This window comes from Oncorhynchus masou, chromosome 28 (genome assembly GCF_036934945.1).
Source record: "Oncorhynchus masou masou isolate Uvic2021 chromosome 28, UVic_Omas_1.1, whole genome shotgun sequence".
NCBI lineage: Eukaryota > Metazoa > Chordata > Actinopteri > Salmoniformes > Salmonidae > Oncorhynchus > Oncorhynchus masou.
The window spans coordinates 79,359,562-79,373,908 of record NC_088239.1 but is presented as its reverse complement, the minus strand read 5'-3'; the positions used below and the strand labels follow the sequence as shown (position 1 = coordinate 79,373,908).

General features: G+C 43.0%; 1 protein-coding gene across 15 annotated transcripts in view; it reads right to left on the bottom strand.

Moving 5' to 3' along the window:
- Window positions 1-1,116: 1,116 nt before the first annotated feature.
- The window catches only part of tpm2 (tropomyosin 2 (beta)), a 39,374-nt gene continuing 26,143 nt past the window's right edge, over window positions 1,117-14,347 (bottom strand). For 5 of the 15 annotated variants that reach the window (XM_064943516.1, XM_064943515.1, XM_064943521.1 and 2 more), the window contains one exon: window positions 1,117-3,391. In XM_064943516.1, coding sequence (XP_064799588.1) covers window positions 3,309-3,391 — 83 coding nt within the window. In that variant the 3' untranslated portion in view covers window positions 1,117-3,308. Of the gene's footprint in view, window positions 3,392-4,936; window positions 5,344-6,500; window positions 7,139-14,347 lie in introns of those variants that run through there. The other 10 variants (XM_064943513.1, XM_064943512.1, XM_064943523.1 and 7 more) reach the window with 5 other exon arrangements.

Genomic DNA, 14,347 nt, shown 5'->3' with positions numbered 1-14,347 from the left:
AGAATCTAAAATGTTTTGATTTGGTTACTACATGATTCCATGTGTTATTCCATCATTTCGATGTCTTCACTATTATTCTACAATGTCAAAATAAAGAAAAACCCTTGAATGGTACTGTAAGTCAATGGGGCGACATGTCAACCCTCTGAAGTCGGTTACAATGCAAAACCGCAGTCAGGTCAAGATGACGCGTACGCAGATTTGTTTCTCGGAGATGGTTTCTAACAGTTTGTGCAGAAATTCTTCGGTTGTGCAAATCTAGTTTCATCAGCTGTCCGGTGGCTGGTCTCAAGACAATCCCGCAGGTAAAGAAGCCGGATGTGGAGGTCCTGGGCTGGCGTGGTTACACGTGGTCTGCGGTTGTGAGGCCAGATGGACGTATTGCCAAATTCTCAAAATGACGTTGGAGGTGGCTTACAGTAGAGAAATTAACATTATTCTCTGGTGGATATTCATGCAGTCAGCAATGCCAATTGCACACTCAAAACATGTGGCAGTGTGTGGTAACAAAACTGAACATTTTAGTGGCCTTTTGTCCCCAGCACAAGGTGCACCTGTGTAATGACCATGCTGTTTAATCAGCTTCTTGATATGCCACACCTGTCAGGTGGATGGATTGTTTTGGCAACGGAGAAATGCTCACAAACAGGGATGTCAACATTTGTGAAGTAAGCCTTTTGTGAGAATGCTTTTTTTTTGGGGGGGGGGGGGGGGGTGATCTTTAAATTCAGCTCATTAAACCAACACTTTACATGTTGCATTTATGTTCAGCGTCGATGTGACAAAGGTTAAATGTACAACCTTGTTATACATTTCTGCCATTGTTTGCACATCATGCTTTGGCAATATCATAGGGCAAACTTGATCTGGAGCTGCCGTCCTGTTGCTGCGGAAACATGACACAAAAGCAGTTACACCAGAATTGTTACGACGATACATCAATGGGTCACTTCTACTAAATGGTAAAGTGGTAGCCAGCATTATTCAAAGAAACCACAAAAAGTTGTCTTGATCAGTTCACCATACCATTGTAAACAAACTAAAGTATAAGCATTGAGACTTTGTTGCACTGTAAATCTGGTAAGGAAATACTAGAAGAAATGTACAAAACAACCATTTATTTTGCTGGCAATTTTTTTAATCATCTTAAGAGCTTATACAGTTGATTCATTGCATAGGATACATACATGAGTAATAAACCTTAATACAATTATTTTAATACCTCCAGAATATTGAATAGTCCCCCCCAATTAAAACCTTCAGACCGATAAGCATTCTTGTGACCTGTGTCAAGTCTGAAGTATTGACACAGGTGCATTAAGATATTACATGAGCTTGAAATCAACCAAACAAGTTTACAGCTGTAGGGTAGTTCCACAAAATGAGTCCCTTTTGCATCCCTTTGATATTTTAAGTAGAAATGTTGCACCAATATTGGATTTTAAAAGCCTGCCATATTAAATGAAGTGCCATTTAATATAGACATGGACAATTCAATTCATTTAGATTTTTATATATCACTAAAAGAGTTAGTGCCAACATTCAGCATTTTGACATGCCCCTCTGCAATCGCACTTCTCAGATTTTAACTCACTTAACCTCAAGTAAATTTGGCTGTTTTGACTGTCAATTTGGAAGATTATCTATTTCATGTGATTTGTGATTCATTGCAAGGTAAACCACTTAACATGTCCCTCATTTCAAGGTCAATCCTGTAACCTGAACTTTTGTTTTAATATGGCAAATATTTAATATCCCCCCAAAAATAAACATTTAACATCTAATAATCAAATCAGTGTAAAAGCAGGTGAGCTGGTTCTACTCTTTCTGGCCATTTTGTGGGGGAAAACATTGGGTTGAGCACAGGGCCAGCCCTGGTTGAGCAAGTAGTTACACTACTCAAAAAGACTCGTTTCGTGGAACAACCATGTAACAGTTAAACCCGGCCAATTATTGAAAGGGTGTTTCAAAAATTAAGAGACGTTTCAGATTCTAACAACTATGGGCATTCTCAAAAATCTTTGTCAAAAAAAAAAAAGGCAAATTATTAGAATGAGGTACCACATCATCATGATTAGAATTCATGAGGTACCACATCATCATGATTAGAATTCATGAGGTACCACATCATCAAGATTAGAATTCATGAGGTACCACATCATCAAGATTAGAATACAAGAGGTACCACATCATCATGATTAGAATACATGAGGTACCACATCATCATGATTAGAATACATGCGGTACCACATCATCATGATTAGAATACATGCGGTACCACATCATCATGATTAGAATACAAGAGGTACCACATCATCAAGATTAGAATTCATGAGGTACCACATCATCATGATTAGAATACAAGAGGTACCACATCATCATGATTAGAATACATGAGGTACCACATCATCATGATTAGAATACATGAGGTACCACATCATCATGATTAGAATACATGAGGTACCACATCATCATGATTAGAATACCAAAATCATCTCTAATATTAAGACTACTTTCCAAACCCCCAAAAGGTCACTAAAATCATTTTGAAAATTCAAAAACTTTGTCAAAATAATCCTGTGTTCGAAATCAAATGTCCCCATTGTATTTAGTTTGTATTACATTATTTGATACCTTTGCTAGTCATTTTGAACCATATAAACTAACCTAGATGTACATTTAACAAACTGCTATCCTAAATAGTCCAAATATTAAAATGTGAACGCTAGTCTTTTTCCCTGTTTGGGTCAGTTCTACTCAAATACTATACTCAATTAAAACAATGAGTGGCACGTCTTACCAAACAGTAAGTAAAGAATATGTTTACCATTTATTTGTTTTGAACGTTTACAAAAACTTTATATTTTGGAATAAAAAAATAAGAGTTTGAGGTAAGAGCTTAAAGAGTAAAGCAAATGCAATTTCACTTCAAGGAGGCCTCAGAGGTCAGATTAGAAAAGAGATGTCAACTTTAAGACTTGACATGCTAAATACAAACAGCAATCTCGATATCGTTCAACTCTATGCTGTTCTGCTGTTATACTGAACCATGTTAACTTCTGTAGCCAGCATGCATTTGCCATTCACTAGCATGTGTGCAAGAGACCCTCATTAACTAAACGGAATGCCTTGTTCGTAAGCCTTTACTACTATTAAAGCCAAGTGAAGACTGTCCTGTTCCCAAAGGGGCAAGTCAACTAAAGGATTTGGTCAAGTGTGTATCAATGAGCATTATGAAAGCTTTGTGTTTTTTCTTTCGCCTTTGTTTTAGGCCTCTTGTTCATGGGCCCAGACAGACAGAGCTCTCTTTATAGATTGTTGAGCTCCAGGAGGGTTTGGTCCAGCGTTTGGTGCATGTCTAGGTTCTCTTCTTTAGCCGTAGCCAGTTTCTCTGACGGGAAAACAAAAGGACAGGTGAGCACCCCAACACGCATGCTCTGTTGGCTCAGGAATAGGACAATGACATAAAAAAAATGAACAGTACTATCTAACAACATGATTCAAAAGCATACTGTATTTTACACATTTATATATCAAGTGTGTTCGCGTAAAATTGCAGTAATATGTTTGTGCCAGTTAAAACAGCGAAAGTAGTCACTAAGAAGCACAGGTGGACAATACAAACAGAGCGAGGCTGTTGAAAAGATCCATGTTATATATAATTGAAGCAAGAATTAAAAACTTTCCTGGACAGCCAATCTAGATAAACAAACAAAAAATGAATATGAACTTTTGTTTTGATTCTTCGTTCAGACGTCTTCTACATGTTGGTGAGCTACCACAACAAGTGCCTTCCCAGACCCAAGGAGAGGACAGTGCTACTTGTGTGCACAGAATGTCAGGTGAGGTTTCAATTTCAGTGTGTACAAAGGAGCATTTCCAGAGGACAGCAGATTCTTTCTGCTTGTCACACCACTCAATGGGCCAGGTGGTGAGGGAAGCTAAAACGTGAAGATACTTGGTGCAATAAAAGTAATGCTAGTCAATACAAGAAGGCTAAATGTTTATATTTAGCCCAGCTAACTTGTGAAAAGTCATTAGGTAAATGTAGCACAACTTGGAATTAGCCAAGATCACTATAGCACACCATGCAAAATAGTGAAGTTACTTAGGGAATCTTAACAGGGGAAACACCCAAAGAAATCCATGTAAATGAATGGGTGTGGATATAATATGGGGTAACTTTTAGCGAAGACAAGTGTAGAGACTTTAAACCCAGAAATGTAATACTGCACCCAGAGTGTATACTTAGTGTGTATAAGTACTATAATACTTAATGATAAAACAAAATATATGTTTCATCACAGTAAACTACAAACTCTACATTCAAAGAAATACACAAGCCTGTGTAGTTTCAAGCCCGCGTGTAATGCTTAAGTTTACATATCATTGACTTTGGATAGATACATGTAAGAGAGTCTGAGCAATAGCAACACATTTGAAATCAAAAAATGTATAACATTCACCAGATACGAGGCAGATTTCATGATATATATATATTTTTTTGGCTATACCATTATCTATAGATGTCAGTCTACAGGCTTTAGAGTATATAGGCAAGACGGCATACAAACAATCTGAAGTTTTACAGCAAACTGTCCTATATGCAAACTTGGGTATTTCTTGAATAAATAATCATCCTGAAAACCATTATTCCAGATAAATGCTAATTGTTCCACATTCTGTGAAAGCTTTGAAAACGTCAGGTGCGGGATGGTGTCCAGTCTAAAGTGCTCCATTAAACTCCCTCGTGTCTTAGCAGTGGAACTCTACAATGTGCAGCAAGTGAGTATCAAGTTTGTGGAAAACTAACTTTCCTAATTCCGAAAAACTTGGAACCAAATTTCATACAGAAAAGGTTACATTTTTTTTGGTGTGTGTGTGTGTGTGGGGGGGGGGGGGGGGGGATTACTGTACCTGTACCCTACCAGTACCCAAATTACACACACACAACATTCCAAGTTTGGGGCAAATTCATTCACACTCAATTCCCTTGATGAATTTTAACAGATTTTCGATATATTAAATGTAAATGTTTTATATGATCGGTCATTTACCTGAATGTCATGTTTGCAAATTACTTAAATGTTATGACTTGAATTTTCATGAATTGGCTACCTTAAATGACAGCATACTGAACAATGTACAAGCAGTGCCTTCTAGAAGGGGGTATGAGAAATCAGTTCCAAGTTTACTCAGAGACAAGTGCATATTGGAAGAGTGGGATAGTGGAAGGAAGTTTGCCGAAGCTTCCGTCTCAGACTCAGCTGTTAAATTGGTTCAGAACAACCCTCAGTTCGTTACTGAGGATACGGTTGTTCTCCACCTCCTTGTGATAACGTTCTGTGGTGCCAGAAGAGTCAATGAAAGCCAGTGTGAAGATACAGAGAGAGAAAGAGGGAGAGAAAGAGGGAAGGGTTAAAAGGTCACAGGTTAGTGCAATAAAGGTCACAGGGCAATGAAAGACAAGAAAAAAGAACTGCCGAAAGTTGCTTTTTTCATCTGACAGAGGTAAAATCAGCGCCTATAGCAATTACAGCTCACTTGACAATGCTTGAAATGTCTTGAATTGAACACAATCATTGCAAGACATTAAAAGGAAAGTTTGTTTCATTAGTCCATTGTTGACATAAGCAAAACATTTTGGGACTGTCAGCAATCAAGTTATGTAATTATCAAAATACAATGCAAAACGCAGCATAATACAGGGATGACTTCTGTACTATATGAATTGTTGATGAAAGTTATATAAATCTTAACTTGATTGCTGACAAGGAAAACATGTTGGGACTCAATAATAGACTAATGAAACAAATACCAATTTTTTGGGGGGGGGTGTAATTTTCCTTTAAGCAACTATAGCAGGAAGCAATACATATTCATATTGCTGGGGTCAGGGGTCAGGGGATAAGAAAGGGAGGTAAAAGAGACCACAAATCCCTTTAAGATTCTCCAAAGTACTGAGCCGCAGGTTTCTTTAGACAGGATCATTCTCACTTTAAACTAAATATCCTGTTCCCTTAATTATTAAAGAGATTGGTTCAACTGGGAGTGGTTGGAAATCAGAGGGATTGTTCAGAACTGCACCTCTTTTGGTCAGATTTAGTTTGATGCCTTGTGTCAGGTTTGGTCAGATAATTACAGAAATGTTAACATGGATAATACAGAGTGGTGGGAACCGTACTGAATTGAGATTCACTCACACCGATACCCTTGTATCGTAAAATAAGTAATTCACCGAATGACTTGTATCTCCATCATAACATTTTATGATTCAATGGAATATGAATCTTGAATATTTAAAATTCTCAAAAACGGTAAATGTAGTCAGAAAATGTAGGCTATATTAAATGTAGTTAATAAACACCGTGTACCCCGAGTATAGTCAGGTATATTGGTATGGCAAATTGTGGATTCTAATCGTCGGCACCAACCTCCTAAACTTTATTAGGTGATTATGATGAGAAACCAAATGCTGACAATGACAGTAGAAAACAGGAGCGGTTTCAGGACATTTATTACAGAGAAAGGGAAAACAGGGGACAAGTATATATCTCAATACAGAAGACCAAACCTAACCCAGATCTTTGGAGAGGTATGGACACCGTGCCAGACAACACGACTGGGTGTGGGTTTTCCTATATACATCTATAGAAATGTAAGAGGATCACTGAACAATGCTGACACCTGACACAACAGTAGGGAGCGGAACTAAAAGGGGGAATGGGTTTGACGGGGGTGGGGGCAATCTTCCTGGGGCCACATTTATATCCCTTGGTATTTTGAATCGGCAAGTCTTGTAAACTTAGTTACGACCACATTTTTTTCAAATTCGCCATACAAATTTCGTAACCAAGGGTATTGAGAGATAGATCGCAGTTCTGTCTGAAAAGTTGTGGAATGAAAAAAAGGACAGAAAGGAAGTGGAGGAAGTCTGAACCCCAGGGGTGCCAGATGAAGGTGGAGAGTGTCAGAGGAAGAGGAGGATGTCTGAACCCCAGGGGTGCCAGATGAAGGTGGAGAGTGTCAGAGGAGGAGGAAGAGTGAGGGAGTGTCTAGAGAGTAGTCATGTCGTTGAGAGCCAGGTCAAGCTCCTCACTGAGGGCTTTACCCTTCAGCTTCTGAGCGTACACCTCGTCTGGAGGGATGGACACAGAGGACAGAAAGATGGACAGACACACAAGATGGAAACAGAACAAGAAAAAAAGTTGAAGAAAAGAAAAGTCAGAACTGAAATCTTAACTTCAAAAAGGATTATGCACATCTAAAAGAAATTATAAAATGCAAAATCCAAAATAACTTCTCCAAATTCCTTCAGCAGTAGCAATCTGACAATCAAATAAGTTACAAAAATTCTAGATTTGTAAAATATGAACCAAATTCCAAAAATGTTAGAATATTAATAAAGTTGCGTATCTTTAACACAGAATCAAAGTTAACACAACGCACTCTAGTTTAAAAATCAACTAAAAAAAACTCATCCTTCAGGAAAAGACAAATCCACTCAAGGTTATCAGGGTCATGCAGCATCAAAAGCCATATTCCAATTCAAATTCCTCAAACAAAACACCAGATAACACCAACTGAACAGCCATGCTCCACTTCAAACTAGGGATGTGACAAATTGATTTTTTTAAAATATATATATATTTTTTTAAATCTTAACATTTAAACTGCTATTTATTTTTAAATAAGTTTTACGTTAAAACGATAAGAAAAAAATGCATAAAATTCCACGTGAGTTTACAATGCAGCAACTGGTCTCACGATGCATCCATTTCCGATGGTGAAGCACCTGTACCACCATTACTGAGCCTCAATTCCATCTGGCAGAGTTCGCATTTCCTTCTCATTTAACTTCTAAAGTTATTGCCATACAGGACTTCACTTCTGTCACTTGCCTTTCTCTGATTGTTCCAACTGTTAACAACGATGACATAGTGTTGGAGAGTCGACTCCAAAATAATTGATTCCTCGACTCCTTGCAAGTCGAGTGTCAAGATTAGATTCCAATAGGAATCAACTCCTAAGATTCAGTATTCTTGGAACGGAGGAGATTGCTGAGTTGCCGTACTTCTGAGAACACAAAAACACTCGCATCTTTCATAGCGCGCTAAGGAGGAACGGAGAACGAGGGCCACAGTATCGGCCAGTCGGCCACCAGGCAGGTCGGCCACCAGGCAGGTCGGCCACCAGGCAGGTCGGCCACCAGGCAGGTCGGCCACCAGGCAGGTCGGCCACCAGGCAGTCAGAACCGTGCACTAAGCCAGGGTTTCCCACACTGTGTTCTGGGGCCACACCCCCCTGGGTGCACATTTTGTTTTTTGCCCTAGCACTACACAGCAAATTCAAATAACCATCATCATCATCAAGACTTGATTATTTGAATCAGCTGTGTAACGCTAGGGAAAAACCAAAACGTGCACTCAGGGGGGGGGCCCCAGGACCGAGTTGGGGAAACCATGCACTAGGCTTATCTATCGGCAATCAAAAGATGTCTCGCAATGGAATAATGTAAATCATAATTTCTTGGCTTGCAATGTCTCGCAACTTCCAAGCAGGGCCTATCAATGAATAGGCTACGATATGCTACAGGCAACAGACCAAAGACTGAACACACACTGGCATCATTAGCGAAGAGATAGAGCAGGGGTGTAGTCACTAGTCCAAACAGTAACTAAAACCAGAGTTTCTACTGGACAAGTAGGACCATCACAGTTTTGTTTGCTTCTGTTTAAGAAACATTTTGCAACATAAATGGGTGTAATGAATATGCCCCAGGCAGGCCAGCTCGAGAGAGAGCTGAGGGGGAAGGCAGAAGAAAACAACCCATGGTGAGGATATCTCTTGGTAACTTGTCGTGCATGCCTCACAAATTCACCAAAGTAGCCTAAAGTTCACTTCTTCCTCTGGTTCTCTTTAAATTCCACAACTTCCCCCAGGCTGAGATTCTAACTTTAGGGGGGGGGGGGTCCTCTTAGAGTTAAGGATCCCAATTTTGTTTAAAAGTTAAGTCACATCAATAATTCAAACTCCTTGAACAACACCAGATAACACCTACTGGACAGCCTTCTTCCACTTCAACCTCCTTGAACACCAGATAACACCTACTGAACGGCCTTGTTCCACTTCAACAACACCAGATAACACCTACTGGACAGCCTTCTTCCACTTCAACCTCCTTGAACACCAGATAACACCTACTGAACGGCCTTGTTCCACTTCAACACACCAGATTACACCTACTCACACATGACATTTCCAAAGTCTGCCAAAACACAACAAGACATTAAGCTCTCCACAACAAGCCCATTCTCATTGCTAAATAACCACCAATTTGATTGAGTAACTGTGGATGAATCGACAACACCCTTACGTAAATAAGAAATAAGGCAAAACCTTGGAAGACTCCAACTTGCTTGTAGTCCAAGTACTACAACTCAAATCTAACCTTTCTTATAGGATCGAATCGATCACTCAAACTGATCAATATAAGATAAGGCAACACCAAGGGCTCCCGAGTGGCGCAGCGGTCTAAGGCATTGCATCTCAGTGCTAGTGGAGTCACTACAGACCCTGGTTCAATTCCAGGCTGTATCGCAACCAGCCGTGATTGGGAGTCCCATAGGGCGGTGCACAATTGGCCCAGCGTCGTCCGGGTTATGAGGCCGTCATTGTAAATAACTTAGTCTACACTGCTATCTGCCCAGCAGCTAGCTAACGTCCACCGTCTACCAGCACTGTAGAAACTATTACACTCAACTGAACGACTCGATTAGTGTGGTGTTAGCTAGCTACATAGTTGTCTTTGCTGTCTTCGTATCCAAGATAATTGTGTAGTTTAGAGTGTGTAGACTTAGAGTGATTATCTTAATTTACCGAGGTTAGCTAGCCAGCTATTTGTCGTCCTTAACGTAGGAGATACTGCTAGCTAGCTAGCCAACAGCTAGCCAACGTCTACCAATAGAACTTCAACAACCCGGTCAACATTCCGCTTCGCTCCACAGGTAGTATCACATTTTCATTTCACTTCATTACAGTACAACGGTTTGATTTGTTTGATCGTAGCTAGCTAGCTACATAGCCGTCTGTATCTAAGACAATTGTGTAGTCTAGAGCGATTTTCTAGGTTAGCTAGCCAGCTATTGTCGTTCTTTTAACGTAACGTAACGTAAACAACACTGCTAGCTAGCCAGCTAGCCCCCGAATAGCAGCACTGTAGAAACTATTACACTCGACGGAACGACTTGATTAGTGTAGTGTCAACAACGCAGCCACTGCCAGCTAGCCTACAAAGTCAACAACGCAGCCACTGCCAGCTAGCCTACTCCAGCAGTACTGTATCATTTCAATCATTTCAGTCAATAAGATTCTTGCTACGTAAGCTTAACTTTCTGAACATTCGAGACGTGTAGTCCACTTGTCATTCCAATCTCCTTTGCATTAGCGTAGCCTCTTCTGTAGCCTGTCAACTATGTGTCTATCTATCCCTGTTCTCTCCTCTCTGCACAGACCATACAAACGCTCCACACCGCGTGGCCGCGGCCACCCTAATCTGGTGGTCCCAGCGCGCACGACCCACGTGGAGTTCCAGGTCTCCGGTAGCCTCTGGAACTGCCGATCTGCGGCCAACAAGGCAGAGTTCATCTCAGCCTATGCCTCCCTCCAGTCCCTCGACTTCTTGGCACTGACGGAAACATGGATCACCACAGATAACACTGCTACTCCTACTGCTCTCTCTTCGTCCGCCCACGTGTTCTCGCACACCCCGAGAGCTTCTGGTCAGCGGGGTGGTGGCACCGGGATCCTCATCTCTCCCAAGTGGTCATTCTCTCTTTCTCCCCTTACCCATCTGTCTATCGCCTCCTTTGAATTCCATGCTGTCACAGTTACCAGCCCTTTCAAACTTAACATCCTTATCATTTATCGCCCTCCAGGTTCCTCGGAGAGTTCATCAATGAGCTTGATGCCTTGATAAGCTCCTTTCCTGAGGACGGCTCACCTCTCACAGTCCTGGGCGACTTTAACCTCCCCACGTCTACCTTTGACTCATTCCTCTCTGCCTCCTTCTTTCCACTCCTCTCCTCTTTTGACCTCACCCTCTCACCTTCCCCCCCTACTCACAAGGCAGGCAATACGCTCGACCTCATCTTTACTAGATGCCGTTCTTCCACTAACCTCATTGCAACTCCCCTCCAAGTCTCCGACCACTACCTTGTATCCTTTTCCCTCTCGCTCTCATCCAACACTTCCCACACTGCCCCTACTCGGATGGTATCGCGCCGTCCCAACCTTCGCTCCCTCTCCCCCGCTACTCTCTCCTCTTCCATCCTATCATCTCTTCCCTCTGCTCAAACCTTCTCCAACCTATCTCCTGATTCTGCCTCCTCAACCCTCCTCTCTTCCCTTTCTGCATCCTTTGACTCTCTATGTCCCCTATCCTCCAGGCCGGCTCGGTCCTCCCCTCCCGCTCCGTGGCTCGACGACTCATTGCGAGCTCACAGAACAGGGCTCCGGGCAGCCGAGCGGAAATGGAGGAAAACTCGCCTCCCTGCGGACCTGGCATCCTTTCACTCCCTCCTCTCTACATTTTCCTCCTCTGTCTCTGCTGCTAAAGCCACTTTCTACCACTCTAAATTCCAAGCATCTGCCTCTAACCCTAGGAAGCTCTTTGCCACCTTCTCCTCCCTCCTGAATCCTCCCCCCCCTCTCCCTCTCTGCAGATGACTTCGTCAACCATTTTGAAAAGAAGGTCGACGACATCCGATCCTCGTTTGCTAAGTCAAACGACACCGCTGGTTCTGCTCACACTGCCCTACCCTGTGCTCTGACCTCTTTCTCCCCTCTCTCTCCAGATGAAATCTCGCTTCTTGTGACGGCCGGCCGCCCAACAACCTGCCCGCTTGACCCTATCCTCTCTTCTCCAGACCATTTCCGGAGACCTTCTCCCTTACCTCACCCCGCTCATCAACTCATCCCTGACCGCTGGCTACGTCCCTTCCGTCTTCAAGAGAGCGAGAGTTGCACCCCTTCTGAAAAAACCTACACTCGATCCCTCCGATGTCAACAACTACAGACCAGTATCCCTTCTTTCTTTTCTCTCCAAAACTCTTGAACGTGCCGTCCTTGACCAGCTCTCCCGCTATCTCTCTCAGAATGACCTTCTTGATCCAAATCAGTCAGGTTTCAAGACTAGTCATTCAACTGAGACTGCTCTTCTCTGTATCACGGAGGCGCTCCGCACTGCTAAAGCTAACTCTCTCTCCTCTGCTCTCATCCTTCTAGACCTATCGGCTGCCTTCGATACTGTGAACCATCAGATCCTCCTCTCCACCCTCTCCGAGTTGGGCATCTCCGGCGCGGCCCACGCTTGGATTGCGTCCTACCTGACAGGTCGCTCCTACCAGGTGGCGTGGCGAGAATCTGTCTCCTCGCCACGCGCTCTCACCACTGGTGTCCCCCAGGGCTCTGTTCTAGGCCCTCTCCTATTCTCGCTATACACCAAGTCACTTGGCTCTGTCATAACCTCACATGGTCTCTCCTATCATTGCTATGCAGACGACACACAATTAATCTTCTCCTTTCCCCCTTCTGATGACCAGGTGGTGAATCGCATCTCTGCATGTCTGGCAGACATATCAGTGTGGATGACGGATCACCACCTCAAGCTGAACCTCGGCAAGACGGAGCTGCTCTTCCTCCCGGGGAAGGACTGCCCGTTCCATGATCTCGCCATCACGGTTGACAACTCCATTGTGTCCTCCTCCCAGAGCGCTAAGAACCTTGGCGTGATCCTGGACAACACCCTGTCGTTCTCAACTAACATCAAGGCGGTGGCCCGTTCCTGTAGGTTCATGTTCTACAACATCCGCAGAGTACGACCCTGCCTCACACAGGAAGCGGCGCAGGTCCTAATCCAGGCACTTGTCATCTCCCGTCTAGATTACTGCAACTCGCTGTTGGCTGGGCTCCCTGCCTGTGCCATTAAACCCCTACAACTCATCCAGAACGCCGCAGCCCGTCTGGTGTTCAACCTTCCCAAGTTCTCTCACGTCACCCCGCTCCTCCGCTCTCTCCACTGGCTTCCAGTTGAAGCTCGCATCCGCTACAAGACCATGGTGCTTGCCTACGGAGCTGTGAGGGGAACGGCACCGCAGTACCTCCAGGCTCTGATCAGGCCCTACACCCAAACAAGGGCACTGCGTTCATCCACCTCTGGCCTGCTCGCCTCCCTACCACTGAGGAAGTATAGTTCCCGCTCAGCCCAGTCAAAACTGTTCGCTGCTCTGGCCCCCCAATGGTGGAACAAACTCCCTCACGACGCCAGGTCAGCGGAGTCAATCACCACCTTCCGGAGACACCTGAAACCCCACCTCTTTAAGGAATACCTAGGATAGGATATAGTAATCCTTCTCACCCCCCCTTAAATGATTTAGATGCACTAATTGTAAAGTGGCTGTTCCACTGGATGTCATAAGGTGAATTCACCAATTTGTAAGTCGCTCTGGATAAGAGCGTCTGCCAAATGACTTAAATGTAAATGTAACTGACTTGTATAGTTAAATAAAGGTTAAATAATTATAATAATAACCAGACAGGATATGCAATCGAAAGTGAAGCTGTGGCTCCACAGTTCGGCTGCAATCATACAGGCAGCCAAACTCTGATCTTTTACCCAATTATTGGCAAAGGAGCTGATCTGATTGGTCAAAAGACCGGCTACTGGAAAAAGTTCTGTATTATAGGCTGCCTGTGTAAAGCAGCCTTACAGGCAGACTATTATTCCTCAGAATCTACACATTTGTCTATCTGGCACAACCATACCAACCATAGTTGCCCATCGTTGATTTCAACTGCAATCTGTTCTAATTAGATACCTGGACAACAGAGCCAGGTTAATGGGGGTTCATCTACCAATTAATTGGTTAACCTATTAAACCCATATTTAAAAAAAATCCATTCACATCGGCGCTCCTCTGTTTCTAACGGTACTCAAAGTTGGAAGGTAAATTGTAAATGACTATCTACAACGCTGCTCGACTATTAAGAGTCTTTATTAATGATTGAAACATACAGGTATGTTACCTAATGCTATAATACACTACTAACAAGTCATGCGAGGGTACCCAACAGGCTTCAGTGTTACAACTCATGGTTATAGGGGCAAATCTCTCTGTTAGTGAAACGTCTGTGACACTATCACAAAGGAAACATAAGAGTGAGTCCAAATGCCCCCCCCCCATAGGGCGCTGGTCAAACGAAGTGCACTATACAGGGATTAGGGTGCCATTTGGGATTCAGGTAAAGTGAATGGGTCACTGAAAATGCAGTTAGTGACATCAGCTCC